Source organism: Schistocerca cancellata, chromosome 1 (assembly GCF_023864275.1).
Source record: "Schistocerca cancellata isolate TAMUIC-IGC-003103 chromosome 1, iqSchCanc2.1, whole genome shotgun sequence".
Lineage (NCBI taxonomy): Eukaryota > Metazoa > Arthropoda > Insecta > Orthoptera > Acrididae > Schistocerca > Schistocerca cancellata.
Window position 1 is genome coordinate 1,043,448,343 of NC_064626.1, and position 16,858 is coordinate 1,043,465,200.

A 16,858-nucleotide genomic window follows, 5' to 3' on the forward strand; every position below is an offset into this window, starting at 1 on the left:
ACACATGTATTATTTCAGTCGGCTCTGTCCAAACAAGACACAAACTTCCTTCGAATGATCAGGGCAGGTCCACTTATAACACCTAACACATCACTTCCTGGTTGATTTCTCCATGATCTACCACACCCGTAACATCTTCCTCATGTTCCCTCTTGTGGCCTGCATACGATCTCTTCCATTCCAGACAGTGAAAGTCCACACGCCTCCTGATATCCTTAGTAACCTGTAGTGCTTGACATCTCCTTTTTATTTGGGCTTCATAAGTTCCCATACAGGACTGGTTAGGAAAGTAATTCTGTTCAGTGCTTTATCTTCCTTTTTACTGAATTTATAGATGCAAAATGCACTAAGTGTAGTAATAATAAACCACTATGATAACCCAGTGCCTTGTATTTCGAGCTACATTATTTTTAGAGACAGCTGATCAGAAAAATCCACGCCAACTTTGTCATTTTGTAAACTGATATGATCTCAGACAGTTTCGCATCCCTGTACTGCTATCGGTAACATCGTCGTCGTGCATTGTAGAAATTACAAGGACAGCTCAAATGGCTCTGAGCACTATGGGACTTAACATCTGAGGTCATCAGTCCAGTAAAACTTAGAACTACTTAAACCTAACTAACCTAAGAACATCACACACATCCATGCCCGAGGTAGGATTCGAACCTGCGACCGTAGCGGTTACGCGGTTCCAGACAGAAGCGACTAGAACCGCTCGTCCACAACGGCCGGCTACAAGGATAGCTTTATTATTCTTAGGGGCCGTGCGATACAAGGGTCGTTTCCTTTGAAAAGCCTAAAATTGAAAATTGTCTGTCCTTTGTTTCTTTCGAAGAAACTTCAACGGTACTTCGCGTTTGTTTCGGCGAAGTGTCCCCACATAACCAGGCTCCTTTATCTTTGAGACTCATAAAAAAAAAAAAAAACGTCGAAACGCAGTTATCGGCGGTTACATTTCTGTTAACGCCGATATTGGCTCCACCGTTCTTCTTACTTCATCATGTGGGCTATTGCTCCGTTCGCATGGTACATGGGACTGCATACCAACACAGGTTTCAAGCATGTTTTAGAATGTTTAGCATAAACTCAACAACAAAGACACTAAACAGTGGAAAATAAACAATTTACCTATCAAAATTGAAAGGGAAATGATAACACCAGTTGTCGCGTGGATGACAACTGTCAAGTGACATCTCATTTTTATACTCCGTAACAATAGCCGAATTCAAACAACAATGGTGAAATAGTTACCTTTAAAGTGTAACTCGAGGCTATACGTGTCCACGTCTGTGGACAATCCGTACGGGCGACTACACAACAATAAGAAAATCGCTGGGTGACGTACGTCACCCGCGCAACTACTCAAGGTTAAGCAGACCTATGCATTTTATTACGACTTCCGACGTCTTACATTGGATACCAGCAATGGTAGAGTGGCTCTGAGGCAATAAATCGACAGGAAGTCGGGAGCGTGAATAAACAATGGCGCAAATGCCAAAACGGATCGGTACTGCAGTCTACAATGAAAATATCTGCCTTCTTGAAATCCTTAGCGGACAAGTTTTTGTCCAAATAATCGTTCTCAGGTGCCACCCTCTTTGTTCTTTCGCAGCGGTAGTGGAAACCTTTGGAATCGACAAGGCTGTCTACTATTTTCTACAACTGATGCTTAGGCGAAGGCCAAACGGGCGTTTTTTAACACAACAGTTATACGGAAATTACCGCAGCGTTTTCTTACCGCAGACATCTGGCTACACCATACGTTAAATAAAGAAATGTTTCATGAGGTAAATGACACAGGTTTACGAGCACGCTAACTACGCAATATGTTTTTAACAGTTTCCTTTTTAGCACGGTCCGTGTTGCACCGACTTAAATGAAGTACACGTGTCGAGAATTGAGAAGTATAATGACAGAACTGAACATACCATCAAAAGCGAATTTTTCGTTATTGGTTGTCACACGACGGAAACGCCCGTCCCGATAGCTGAGTGATCGGCGTGACAGATTGCCGTCCCACGGGCCCGGGTTCGATTCCCGGCTGGGTCGGAGAATTTCTCCGCTCATCGACTGGGTGTTGTGTTTTATTCATCATTTCATCCCCATCCGGCGCGCAGGTCGCCCAATGTGGCATCGAATGTAATAAGAGCTGCACCAAGGCGGCCGGACCTGCCCCGCAAGGGGCCTCCCGGCCAATGATGCTAAACGCTCATTTCCATTTTCCAACAGAAAAAGTGGTGGATACATCCAGTAACTGCAGACTGGCCTCGGAAAGGAAAGTTCATAAGTATATACGGAAGACTTGAAAACTATCCAGCTTTGTTTCATGATTACCATCCTATCTCAGTACAATCATCCTAGTATGTCCTTTCAGAATACGGCAGAAACTTGCACACATACGCGACAGTCTGTTGAATCTTCTTTCTTATAACGATTTTTACAATTAGTGTCGCAAATATAAAAAAATTGTGATTTTCAAACTCCATTACATGCACTTCACTGTCAATGAACACGGTGTCGGGCTACCCACGCGTACTAACGCGAATGTAGAGAGCAGCCCTCCACAATGGTGGCCACCAATAGCCGCTGCAACACTGCGTTGTTTATACCCACGTGTAGCTGCTATCATTGCGTCTTTTGGCGCAAGAAAATAGGCGCAGGCCCCTTCTGTCTACAGTACGAGCTTGAGAACGCGTCTCTCTTTCGTCAACGTGCGTTAATTTCCGTATAGCCACGTGGTATGCCACAACAGTGGTTCCCTTTTTTTGCGTTATTTGTGGCTCAAAAACTGCATGAAGAAACGGCTGTGTAGCCTGAAGCCTTAGCGAATTGCAGCACGTCATGTATACAGTAGGGGAATCAACAACACGGACAGCTATGAGAAACGATTTTTCAGTCAGTGGTGTGATTCCACGGAATTTCCAGGTTTTTCTAGAATGAAATCCTGAATTTCCTTGGACAATTTTTATTGTGTTAAAGTTTTGCATTGCTAGTACTCTCAGCCACACGGTGTTTCGTGAACAGTCACACTATTTTGTCACTCTACCGAAGAAAGTACTGATTAAATTTTCAAAACACTATGAACAACTACCCCCTTCTCATGAACCATGGATCTTGCCGTTGGTGGGGAGGCTTGCGAGCCTCAACGATACAGATAGCCGTACCGTAGGTACAACCACAACGGAGGGGAATCTGTTGAGAGGCCAGACAAACATGTGGTTCCCGAAGAGTGGCAGCAGCCTTTTCAGTAGTTGGAGGGGCAACAGTCTGGATGATTGGCTGATCTGGCCCTGTAACACTAACCAAAACGGTCTTGCTGTTTTGGTACTGCGAACGGCTGTAAGCAAGGGGAAACTACAGCCGTAATTTTTCCCGAGGGCATGCAGCTTTACTGTATGATTAAATGATGATGGCGTCCTCTTGGGTAAAATATTCCGGAGGTAAAATAGTCCCCCATTCGGATCTCCGGGCGGGGACAACTCAAGAGGACATCGTTATCAGGAGAGAAAAAATCTGGCATTCTACGGATCGGAGCGTGGAATGTCAGATCCCTTAATCGGGCAGGTAGGTTAGAAAATTTAAAAAGGGAAATGGATAGGTTAAAGTTAGATATAGTGGTAATTAATGAAGTTCGGTGGTAGGAGGAGCAAGACTTTTGGTCAGGTGAATAAAGGGTTATAAATACAAAATCAAATACGGGTAATGAAGGAGTAGGTTTAATAAAGAATAAAAAAATAGGAGTGCGGGTAAGCTACTACAGACAGCATAGTCAACGCATTATTGTGGCCAAGATAAACACGAAGCCCACGCCTACTACAGTAGTACAAGTTTATATGCCAACTAGCTCTGCTGATGACGAAGAAGTTGATGAAATGTATGATGAGATAAAAGAAATTATTCAGGTAGTAAAGGGAGATGAAAATTTAATAGTCATGGGTGACTGGAATTCGACAGTAGGAAAAGGAATAGAAGGACACGTAGTAGGTGAATATGGATTGGGGCTAAGAAATGAAAGAGGAACCCGCCTGGTAGAATTTTGCACAGAGCATAACTTAATCATAGCTAACACTTGGTTCAAGAATCATGAGAGAAGGTTGTATACATGGAAGAATCCTGGAGATACTAAAAGGTTTCAGATAGATTATATAATGGTAAGACAGAGATTTAGGAACCAGATTTTAAATTGTAAGACTTTCCAGGGGCAGATGTGGACTCTGACCACAATCTTTTGGTTATGAACTGTAGATTAAAACTGAAGAAACTGCAAAAAGGTGAGATTTTAAGGAGGTGGGACCTGGATAAACTGAAAGAACCAGAGGTTGTACAGAGTTTCGGGGAGAGCATAAGGGAACAATTGACAGGAATGGGGGAAAGAAATACAGTAGAAGAAGAATAGGTAGCTTTGAGGACTGAAATAGTGAAGGCAACAGGGGATCAAGTAGGTAAAAAGCCAAGGGCTAGTAGAAATCCTTGGGTAACAGAAGAGATACTGAATTTAATTGACGAAAGGAGAAAATACAAAAATGCAGTAAGTGAAGCAGGCAAAAAGGAATACAAACGTCTCACAAATGAGATCGACAGGAAGTGCAAAATGACTAAGCAGGGATGGCTAGAGGACAAATGTAAGGATGTAGAGGCTTATCTCACGAGGGGTTAGATAGATACTGCCTAAAGGAAAATTAAAGAAACCTTCGGAGAAAACAGAGCCACTTGTATGAATATCAAGAGCTCAGTTCTAAGCAAAGAAGGGAAAGCAGAAAGGTGGAAGGAGTATATAGAGGGTCTATACTAGGGCGATGTACTTGAGGACAATATTATGGAAATGGAAGAGGATGTAGATGAAGATGAAATGGGAGATACGATACTGAGTTTGACAGAGCACTGAAAGACCTAAGTCGAACCAAGGCCCCGGGAGTAGACAACATTCCATTAGAACTACTGACGGTCTTGGGAGAGCCAGTCCTGACAAAACTCTACCATCTGGTGAGCAAGATGTATGAGATAGGCGAAATACCCTCAGACTTCAAGAAGAATATAATAATTCCAATCCCAAAGAAAGCAGGTGTTGACAGATGTGAAAATTACCGAACAATCAGTTTAATAAGTCACGGATGCAAAATACTAACGCGAATCCTTTACAGACGAATGGAAAAACTGGTAGAAGCCGACCTCGGGGAAGATCAGTTTGGATTCCGTAGAAATGTTAGAACATGTTACGCAATACTGATCCTACGACTTATCTTAGAAGAAAGATTAAGGAAAGGCAAACCTACGTTTCTAGCATTTGTAGACTTATAGAAAGCTTTTGACAATGTTGACTGGAATACTCTCAAATTCCGAAGGTGGCAGGGGTAAAATACAGGGAGCGGAAGGCTATTTACAGTTTGTACAGAAACCAGATGGCAGTTTTATGAGTCGAGGGACATGAAAGGGAAGCCGTGGTTGGGAAGGGAGTGAGACAGGGTTGTAGCCTCTCCCCGATGTTATTCAATCTGTATATTGAGCAAGCAGTAAAGGAAACGAAAGAAAAGTTTGGAGTAGGTATTAAAATCCAGGGAGAAGAAATAAAAACTTTGAGGTTCGCCGATGACATTGTAATTCTGTCAGAGACAGCAAAGGACTTGGAAGAGCAGTTGAACGGAATGGAAAGTGTCTTGAAAGAAGAATATTAGATGAACATCAACAAAAGCAAAACGAGGATAATGGAATGTAGTCGAATTAAGTTGGGTGATGGTGCGGGCATTAGATTAGGAAATGAGACACTTAAAGTAGTAAAGTAATTTGCTATTTGAGGAGCAAAATAACTGAAGATGGTCGAAGTAGAGAGGATATAAATTGTAGACTGGTAATGGCAAGGAAAGCGTATCTGAAGAAGAGAAATTTGTTAACATCGAGTGTAGATTTAAGTGTTAGGAAGTCGTTTCTGAAAGTATTTGTATTGAGTGTAGCCATGTATGGAAGTGAAACATGGACGATAACTAGTTTAGACAAGAAGAGAATAGAAGCTTTCGAAATGTGGTGTTACAAAAGAATGCTGAAGATTAGATGGGTAGATCACATAACTAATGAGGAGGTATTGAATAGAATTGGGGAGAAGAGGAGTTTGTGGCACAACTTGACTAGAAGAAGGGATCGTTTGGTAGGACATGTTCTGAGGCATCAAGGGATCACCAATTTAGTACTGGAGGACAGCGGGAAGGGGAAAAATCGTAGAGGGAGACCAAGAGATGAATACACTAAGCAGATTCAGAAGGATGTAGGCTGCAGTAGGTACTGGGAGATGAAGAACTTTGCACAGGATAGAGTAGCATGGAGAGCTGCATCAAACCAGTCGCAGGTCTGAAGACCACAACAACAACAACATGAACAACTCAATAAATCGTAACATGTATTTGTTGGAACTCGACGACGAAATATTCTTATTCTATTGCACAAGAAGCCAGAAGCGCAGCGAAGAAAACGCTGATCAGCTTCAGCAGTTATATTTCGTCGTCGTATAGTTAGAAAGTGATGCACTGAATTTGCTGAGATATGGTCATATATTGGACCTCTGTTGCCTTTTAGAGCCGGGCAATTTGCGCTTGTCGTGACTGTCAGACGATGTTCATCAATAAGGCTCCATTAATCATCTTCAGTCTCGAGAATATCCTTCTAGGCCATTGCTGTGACTATAGGACAGGAGGATGAAAGAAATGAGATATATAAATAATGGCTGGAATAGAATGGAAAGAAATTCGACAACCGTACGATGCAACTGCAAAAATGTGGATCTTCAGAAGAATAGAAAAACGGAAACAATTGCATGATGAAATATTGTTATTGCAAGAATGATGACAGACAGGTCGCTCCTTCAGTCATGTAACTGGTGTGGAAAACTTAAGAATGAAAGCAACTTCTACCTGATGTGTCACTGTCAAGCAGTGTTGCCAGACTTCTCGTATTTCCCGAGACGTGTCCCCCGGACAGGCTCTGTCCCGTGTTCAAACCTTGTTCGATAGTTATTGCGAAATCTTTCGCGGTGCAGCTGGCAAGTATCTATCATCTACGTGCGTACGACGTGGAGATACGACTAGCTTGGCTAACAGTCTATGATAGCACCGGGCGCGGCCGATATTCACCGATTCCACCCTCTCATGCGGTGCCGCGTGTTTACTTCTGTCTTTGTTTTACGTTCTTCTATTTGTTTATTATAGATCTCACTTACGTTCTACAATTTTGTGTTCAACATTTTAGTTCGTTTGCTAACTCGTTTAAATGCTATGTCAACAAGTGTTAACAATAATGGAAGGATTTTTTAATTCCATTCTTGATTGTCATTCTAGTTCAAAGTTTCGTTCATTGTTTTGTAAAAACTGTCAAGTGCTGAACGTGTTACGCTTGTAAGTTATTTCTAAAAGTATAGAAAAAATTTGTGATTTTAAGTGACAGTGACACAGATAATTCGTCTAGAAGTGGTGGAATACCTTTTACGGAAGCCAAAAGGCTTACAAAGTATAATGCGAACTGGGAAATAGTTATTCCTGGATAAGACAAGAAAAAGAAAACTCATACATGGCGTACTTTCGACTGCGCAATAAAGATTTCTCGTTTGCTCATGGAGGCGTTGCTGATGTAAAACACCCGGCCGCGGTGGTCGTGCGGTTCTAGGCGCTGCAGTTCGGAACCGCGAGACTCCTACGGTCGCAGGTTCGAATCCTGCCTCGGGCATGGATGTGTGTGATGTCCTTAGGTTAGTTAGGTTTAAGTTCTAGGGGACTGATGACCTAAGATGTTAAGTCCCATAGTGCTCAGAGCCATTTGAACCATTTGATGTAAAACAACACGCATCTCCTAAATCTTGCATGACTGTTGTTAGCAATAGGGCGTCAAGTACTTTAATTTGATGACCACATTCTCTTTATCCTTGTTTTGATTTTGTTGACGTTCATCTTGGAACTTCAGTGCAACGCAATATCTATTCCATTCAACTGCCTTTCTAAGTCCTTTGCCATTCGATAGAATTAAAATGCCATCGCCAAACCTCAAAGCTTTTATTTCTTCTCCCTGCATTTCAATTCCCTTTCCAAACTTGCCGGCCGGGGTGGCCGAGCGGTTGTAGGCGCTACAGTCTGGAACTGCGCGTCCGCTACGGTCGCAGGTTCGAATCCTGCCTCGGGCATGGATGTGTGTGATGTCCTTAGGTTAGTTAGGTTTACGTAGTTCTAAGTTCTACGGGACTGATGACCTCAGCAGTTAAGTCCCATAGTGCTCAGAACCATTCGATTTTTCCAAACGTGTTGCTCCCTTAATTGTTTGCTAAATGTAAAGACTGAAAAACAATTGGGATCGGGTACAATCCTTTCTAACTCTCTTCGTAAATACTTTCCTGACCTACCTCTTCATATTCACAAATTGTGATACACAAAAAATGAGAATTTTAAGATGTCGCCCTGTTTTCGACAAATGCACTGAAGCGCCAAAGAAACTGGTACAAGAAAGTATATTCAAATACAGAGAAATGTAAACAGGCAAAATACGGCGCTGCGGTCGGCAACCCCGATATAAGACAAGTGTCTGGCGCAGTTGTTAGACCGGTTGCTGCTGCTACGATGGCAGGTTATCAACATTTGAGTGAGTTTGAACGTCGTGGTACAGTCGGCGCACGAGCGGTGGTAGCCATGAAGTGGGGAGTTTCCCGTACGACCTTTTCATGAGTGTGCCGTGAATGTCACGAATCCGGTAAAATATCAAATCTCCGACATCGCTGCGGCCGGAAAAAGATCCTGCAAGATCGGAACCAAGGACGACTGAAGAGAATCATTCAACGTGACAGAAGTGTGACCCTTCAGCAAATTGCCGCAGATTTCAATGCTGGGCCATCAACAGCTGGCGTGCGAACCAGTCAACAAAACATCGTCGATCTGGGCTTTCGGGGCCGTTTATCTTTTGAGGACTGCAAGACAAAGCTTTACGCCTCGCCTGGGCCCGTCAACACCGACATTGGACTATTGATGACTGGAGACATGTTGCCTAGTCGAACGAGTCTCTTTTCAAATTGTATCGAGCAGATGGACGTGTACGGGTATGCAGACAACCTCACGAATCCATAGATCCTGTATGTCAGCAGGGAACTGTTGAAGCTGGTGGAGACACTGTAATGGTGTGGGGCGTGTGCAGTTGGAGTGATACGGGACCCCTGACACGTCTAGATCGACTCTGACAGGTGACACGTACGCAAGCATCCTGTCTGATCAACTGCATCCATGCATGTCCATTGTGATTTCCGACGGACATGGGCAATCCAGCAGGACAGTGCGACACACTACACGTCCATAATTGCTACAGTGTGGCTCGAGGAACACTCTTGTGAGTTTTAACACTTCCACTGGCCACCAAATTCTCCAAACATGAACGTTATTGAGCATATCTGTGATGCCTTACAGCGTGCTGCTCAGAAGAGATCTCAACCCTCCTGCACCCTTACAGATTTATGGACGGCTCCGCGGGATTCATGGTGTCAATTCCCTCGAGCGCTACTTCAGACGTTAGTCGAGTCCATGCCATGTCGTGTTGCGGCAGTTCTGCGTGCTCGCGGGTGCCCTACACGATATTAGGCAGGCGTACCAGTTTCTTTGACGCTTCAGTGTAAATACATATAACTCGATTGGTTGGTTTGGGGAAGGAGACCAGACAGCGTGGTCATCGGTCTCATCGGATTAGGGAAGGATGGGGAAGGAAGTCGGCCGTGCCCTTTCAGAGGAACCATCCCGGCATTGGCCTGGAGTGATTTAGGGAAATCACGGAAAACCTAAATCAGGATGGCCGGACGCGGGATTGAACCGTCGTCCTCCCGAATGCGAGTCCAGTGTCTAACCACTGCGCCACCTCGCTCGGTATATAACTCGATACTTTTTTAACTCAGTAATCCCGTGTTTCGTTATAGCTCGATGTTATGGAAATCCAAAGCGGTAATTATTGTTTAAAGTGTCTATTTAAATAATTTTAAAAAACAGCAGAAGCTATGGTTGTTTGAATCTAGGTAAGAATGAATATACAGGGTGATTCAAAAAGAATACCACAACTTTAGGAACTTAAAACTCTGCAACGACAAAAGGCACTATCTGTCGGCGAATTAAGGGAGCTATAAAGTTTCATTTAGTTGTACATTTGTTCGCTTGAGGCGCTGTTGACTAGGCGTCAGCGTCAGTTGATGATAAGATGGCGACCGCTCAACAGAATGCTTTTTGTGTTATTGAGTACGGCAGAAGTGAATCGACGACAGTTGTTCAGCGTGCACTGAGAATCCGCGGGAAACAACTCAGTATGAACGTGACTCGCCTAAGGTGAACGTTTTCTGTGCCATTTCAGCCAATAAAGTTTTTGGTCCCTTTTTCTTCGAAGGTGCTACTCTAACTGGACTACAGTATCTGGAGATGTTAGAGATATTCATATTTCAGCAGGATGGAGCGCCACCACATTGGCACTTATCTGTCCGTAACTACCTGAACGTCAACTACCCGAGGCGATGGATCGGCCGCCAGGCAGCCCGTGACAGAGGACTTCATCACTGGCCTCCAAGAAGCCCTGATCTTACCCCCTGCGATTTTTTCTTATGGGGGTATGTTAAGGATATGGTGTTTCGGCCACCTCTCCCGGCCACCATTGATGATTTGAAACGAGAAATAACAGCAGCTATCCAAACTGTTACGCCTGATATGCTACAGAGAGTGTGGAACGAGTTGGAGTATCGGGTTGATATTGCTCGAGTGTCTGGAGGGGGCCATATTGAACATCTCTGAACTTGTTTTTGAGTGAAAAAAACCCTTTTTAAATACTCTTTGTAATGATGTATAACAGAAGGTTATATTATGTTTCTTTCATTAAATACACATTTTTAAAGTTGTGGTATTCTTTTTGAATCACCCTGTACTTTGCCTCCTTTCACGCATTTGCATCCGTAGCAGCAATATTTCTTTGTTGTTGATACTAATAAATAAATTTGCAGAAACAGTACAAACACGTGTAATATTACAGTTTAGTTCTTTTGCTGATAATGTAAAGAACAGAATACAACCAAACGTCAAGTTCAAATTTCAGTTTCATGTGGGCGATATGCATAGTATGCAATGCCTACTCCATAGATCTCCCTTCCCTGTAATACACTTCGACAGTGTCGACAACTACAACGGATTTTGATTTTAACTTATTACAATGTACCTGTTGTCGGTTGAAGTTTTGAGTGTTCTTGTCCATGTTTGTTCATGACGGGGATTAACATAATGACTATAACTGTGGTTTACTTCCTGTGAAATATCGATGTTACAGGACAAATTTCGACAAGGGAGAGAGATGCGAATTGTAGGGAACAAACAGTTATTCTCAAAACACAGGTGACTCACAACTGGAGTCTCTCAAGGCCAAGGGGCGTTTGTTTCTTCGTCCTGCACAAACAAGTGCTCCATCGTTAATGACCTAACGACGGAATGAGTTGCTAACACTTAGAGGAAGGAACTAATCTTCCTGTCACAGACACGTTTCCAGAATAACTGCATTTCTCCAGGGCCGGCCTTAGGCATGTGCAAACCTTGCAACCGCAAAGGGCCCCGCGCAACTCCTTAGAAGGTAATTTGAAAACTACCACCCGTAATTTTGTTATTAAAAACTAAAAACAATAATGTGTTTCTGAAACTACTTTTGGTGTAATGTAATTCAATTATATACCCACTGTGACACGGTTATGGCCACTGGAGTACGTCTCAGAAAATGAAGCCTACATTGGAGTCGAGGGAACCAGCGGCTAGGATACTGATGCGCTATAGTAATATCTATTGCCAACCCATGACTATTGCTTATGCGAAAATTAAGAGGCACGCGATTCAGTGATTCTCAGCGCCTCTCCGCGCTCTTTCTACTCCTTGTTGTGGCTAACAATCAAGCATTACTTTCTTCCGTCAGCAGGTGTTTTTCACAGAATGATTTGTTCATTGTCGTCAGTTTAAAAGTACGTTAGTTTTCCAGGCCACCCCGTTTTACGTGTTGTGTGTGCACTCTGTGTAAAGATAGTGTTTTTGCCTGTCCTGTGAAGTTCAAAGTGCCAACCGCGAAATGTTTAGTGAAAGTGACAAATTTAGAAAATACGATTCAGGTGCTCAAAAGATCAAGAAAAAGCTACAACATGAACCGTTTTTGAACTCACAAAAAGGCGCTTTCGAAAAATTTCTTCGTCCAGTAAATTCAGACAGTGAGACTTTAAGGAAAATGGCATTAACAGTAGCCTCTCATTATGTGATGCTTTAGATACAAATGAACTTTAAGCATTGGAATGCGGACCTTCTGCTAGCCCGCATTCAGGTAGGCCTAGTAGTAGCGATTGTGGCGTAATCACAAAATTCGGACCCAGGCACTTGACCTAATACATTAAAATCCACCATGTTTAATGAAACTGTACGGAAAGGACCTATTTTTGATTATCCCTAAAATGAGAACAGAAAAAAAATTTTCAACTCACTTTTACAAAAGAACTTTACTAAATGGGGAAAAAAGGGATTGTAAATGGCTTCGTATTCGAAATCTACCGGCAAAGTTTTTGTTTTTGTTGTAAACTTTTGGGTCTCCTTCAAACAAGATGTCAAGTGATTGGGTTCATTGAGGAAATCGGCTTCAAGAGCATGTACAAAAAATGTAGGAATGTGAGATACGTTTGAAACAAAAAAGTGGTATTGATCAAATTGATCTTGAACTACTGGAAAAAGAGAAGGAACATTGGTGTCATGTTCTAAAACGAATTATACTCAGTATCAGGTACCTATCTCAACGTAATATGACCTTAAGGGGAGGAACCGGCAACAAGCTCTGTCAAGAAAATTATAATTTTCTTGATTTGATCGAAATGATACCAGAAATTGACTGTTTTGCGCCGGCCGCGGTGGTCTAGCGGTTCTGGCGCTGCAGTCCGGAACCGCGGGACTGCTACGGTCGCAGGTTCGAATCCTGCCTCGGGCATGGGTGTGTGTGATGTCCTTAGGTTAGTTAGGTTTAAGTAGTTCTAAGTTCTAGGCGACTTATGGCCTAAGATGTTGAGTCCCATAGTGCTCAGAGCCATTTGAACCATTTTGACTGTTTTGCAGGAACATTTAAGGCGGGTAAACATTCAAAATGAGTTCATAAATTTGCTTGCCAACAAAGTAAAAAAAAAGCATTGGTCTGTCATACTTGATTGTACTCCTGACAGGAAGTTTAACTGAAACCCTTTCGTCGAAACTAGATGAACTAGGGCTCGATATTCATGATTGCAGAGGCCAAATACGAAATGTTATCGAAGTGGTGTTCAACCCAGAATCCTAAAGTGCAATCCAAGAGCATTTTATAGGCCACGTGCCAACCACAGTCTTAATCTTGTGTTATCAGATGCGGTAAAATCTACAGCAAAAGCACTCACATTTTTTCGTATAATTCAAAGAATATATATGTTTCCAGTGCATCCACTCAGAGATGGGAAATCTTGTCAAAATTAGCACCAATTTTTAACAGTGAAGAAGCTTTCAAATACTCGATGGGAAAGTAGGGTGGAGAGTGTCAAAGCTATAAGGTACCAGGCAAGAGAAGTCAGTGATAGCCTTCTTGATGTGAGCAACAGCATTGTAGTATCGAAAACAAAGAGCCAAGCAGACTCGCTTGGTGTGTACGAATTAGAAAGCTTCAAGTTTGCGTTGCGATATAGTATGACCACCTCAAAGGCGTTTAACGCAACAAGTAAGGTTCAAATGGATCTGAGCACTATGGGACTTAACTTCTGAGGTCATCAGTCCCCTAGAACTTAGAACTACTTAAACCTAACTAACCTAAGGACATCACACACATCCATGCTCGAGGCAGGATTCGAACCTGCGACCGTAGCGGTCGCGCGGTTCCAGACTGTAGCGCCTAGAACCGCTCGGCCACCCCGGCCGGCAACAAGTAGGGCAGCTGAAGCAGAAAACATGGATGTGAAAGTATCAACTAATCCCCTCTAAAGACAAATGAAGTTTATTGAGAATTTCGGTGAAGAAGGTTTTGTTAATGCGCAGATAACAGCGAAAGAAATAGCTGAAAGTTTATAAATTGAACCAAAATTTGAAAAAAAGGACTGTCAAGAAGTCGAAGTAGTTTCATTGTGAACTTGACTACATGGTTTGCACAGATCAACCTTTAGATGAGAAACAAAAATCGATTTTTTTCTACCCTGCCGTTGACACAGTGTGAAAAAGCATGAAAGAAAGGTTGGCCAACAGGCTTTATATTCCGAAATGTTCAGCTTCTTCTTGTCTCGAGAAAGTAAAAAGTAATACAGGACGAAGAACTGAAAAGTGCTACGTAAAAATCTTGAGTAGGAGCTAAGTGTAAACATAAATGGTGAATGTTCGAAAGACATTGTTGCATCACATCTTCTGACATATATGAAAGTGTTCACGGAAATTGTGCCTGAAGATCTGAAAACTATGTTGATACTGAAATACTTGAATGACATTGAAAAGCCATTTCCCAACATTTATATTGCCTACAGAATTTTGCTAATCGTGCCACTGACTGTCGCTTACGCTGAAAGGTGCTTTTCACGTTTAAACCTTACCAAGACGACTTGGCTTCAAAATTGAATTCTGAAGATATTATTGATGAATATGCTCGTCAAAAAGTAAGGAAAAGATGTTTTGCATTAAGTGTGTACAGCAGAAAACCCATACTATTTATAATCTACAACTCATTTATTTTCTTGTAAATATAGAGCACAGTCAAGTGATGAAAACGTTTAACTACTTCCTGAACAAGACTTGTGAACCTCATTTCATTTTTAATTTCGTTAAAATGGAAGGATTACCGTAGCTAAGTTAGTCTTTATTATTAACATTTTAGTAATGACCGTACCTATTAAGATTCCTTCTCCGATTTGTTATTTTCTTTTCACAACGGAATGTCTGCTGTAGTAAGTCTTTTGATATACTGGTAATATGTCAATGACGAAACTTAGAATTCTTTTGAACGCGACGAAGGTGTATAACCTGTGTTGTAGGGCTGACTGGGGAGGGGGAGTGGGAGGAGGAGGAGGAGGAGGAGGAGGATAATGATGGTGCAAGAGAGCCCCGCGCGGAAGCTATGGACATGGCCCCGCGCCAGCTAAAGTCAACCCTGTATTTCCCTTTGGGAACTGAGCAGCAATTTTCGTAACCTTTTCGGGTACAACCCATGTTTGTCTACTTTGCTTTTGCACTCCATTTCAACCAAGCGTATTCACGCCGTAAGTGTGATAAAACAGAATTGAAGTTGTGAATGCGCTACATCAGTGACCTAAAATTTTTCATACCGCTCCATTTCAAAGAAGATTTAAATCCTGTCGCATAAAGTCCCTAAAATCAACAATGTCTTTTGGCTGATGTTTATATACACAGCTTTTCTCCATCGAGAAAATGAACAATGCTTTCCACATTACTCGGAAATTATTACGCAAATATTTCATATCGAGACATCCGCCCCCATGGCTGAGCGAACATTGTGTGACTGGAAAATGGAAGAGCTGAGTTCGTCCCCTCGTAACGGTATCTTCGTGACATCAACTGGCCGTTGCTTAACGACTGAAGAGCTGCTTGGACAGGAATAGAGGCTCCAGTTTCGAAAGCCGGCTTGAATACCCGGGGGATACTCCTCCAGTAATTTCTATTCTTGGAACACAGCAGTTATACGGAATTTCCATGAAAACTGTCAAGAGTGAAGTTTTAGTTCTTTCTCAGCAGGGTAAAAGAACGTTTTTCCAACTGTTAGGTAGACAGAATGAACAGGTATTCGTTTTAGCGGACGTTCGTGTAAGACATGAAGACTGTCGCTGTAAAGTGTCTGCTACTTCGGCATTGTTATTGAAATATTAATATTCCTCAACATAAATCTTAAGTTGTTTCAAACTACTTACAATCTTATTTCTTTCTTTGCCACTGATTGGCAAACTAATAGTCTTATGGCTGTTCTAGTCTCATTCTTATTTTATTTGTGTAAACCTAATTCTAACATGATGTTAGTAGAATTTCAGAACGATCACAGTTTAGAAGTAATAGTGTGCCTCCTAACCCTAATTTTATCAGGAACAATAAATACAGAAGTAAAATATATTCCATTATTAGCTCAAAAAATTTTCCGGGCGAATGATCCAAATGTTAAGTGGAACGACAAGCAGCGAACACCTTACTTACCTGCCATTTTCTCCCATCAGCACAGGAAACTAAAGACATCGTGTCGTTTCCTGCGACCACGAGCTCCGTAATGATACTCTCTAGCGCGCTTTTACGTTGTGTGTCCCTGCTGCAAGAAAACTGCGTCTACACACATACAGCCGTCGGCCTATGAAACCGTCAGGCATCTGTGCATCGTGAGTCGTATCATGAAGCCGGAAGAGTGGGGGGAAGGAGGAAAACAAAAACAGCTCGGTGGTGGCTTGGTGGGGGCTGGCTCGCGGCTACCTCAGCTATAGCGGGAAGAATCGCGCCACAAACGAGTTCACAAGTTCACGACCTGAAACACCGCAGTGCGCACAAACGGTTGAACACCGGGATGGTAGCTGCAGTCTGGAACAGAAAGACCTATAAAGCCGGATTTCCACATGTAACGAATGTGATACCATTCGAGATGTGCCATGGAAACTGCAGGTGGAAACATCCAGATTGCAATGGCGTGACCTGAGTAACTTCATTATTTACCATAACATTAAAAGCTGAAGTCGTGACGCTGGTAACTTTGCCCTACCTATGAGTTGGTGCTAACCGACTGTAGCCTGGCGGCTTCATTTCTGAACCCATCAACTTGTTACTATTTGTTTTCGGATGGCACAATAAACACTTGAAAGAATTCGTAGGAA

The 16,858-nt window shown here is 42.5% G+C and overlaps 1 protein-coding gene across 1 annotated transcript in view; it reads right to left on the reverse strand.

Annotated features, from left to right (window-relative positions):
• LOC126090072 (UDP-glycosyltransferase UGT5-like) overlaps positions 1-16,374 on the reverse strand; it is a 166,208-nt gene extending 149,834 nt beyond the window's left edge. The window contains exon 1 of the mRNA XM_049906958.1: positions 16,197-16,374. Within this exon, the coding sequence (XP_049762915.1) occupies positions 16,197-16,235 (39 nt within the window). The 5' untranslated portion in view covers positions 16,236-16,374. The remainder of the gene's footprint in view (positions 1-16,196) is intronic.
• Between the last annotated feature and the right edge of the window lie 484 nt (positions 16,375-16,858).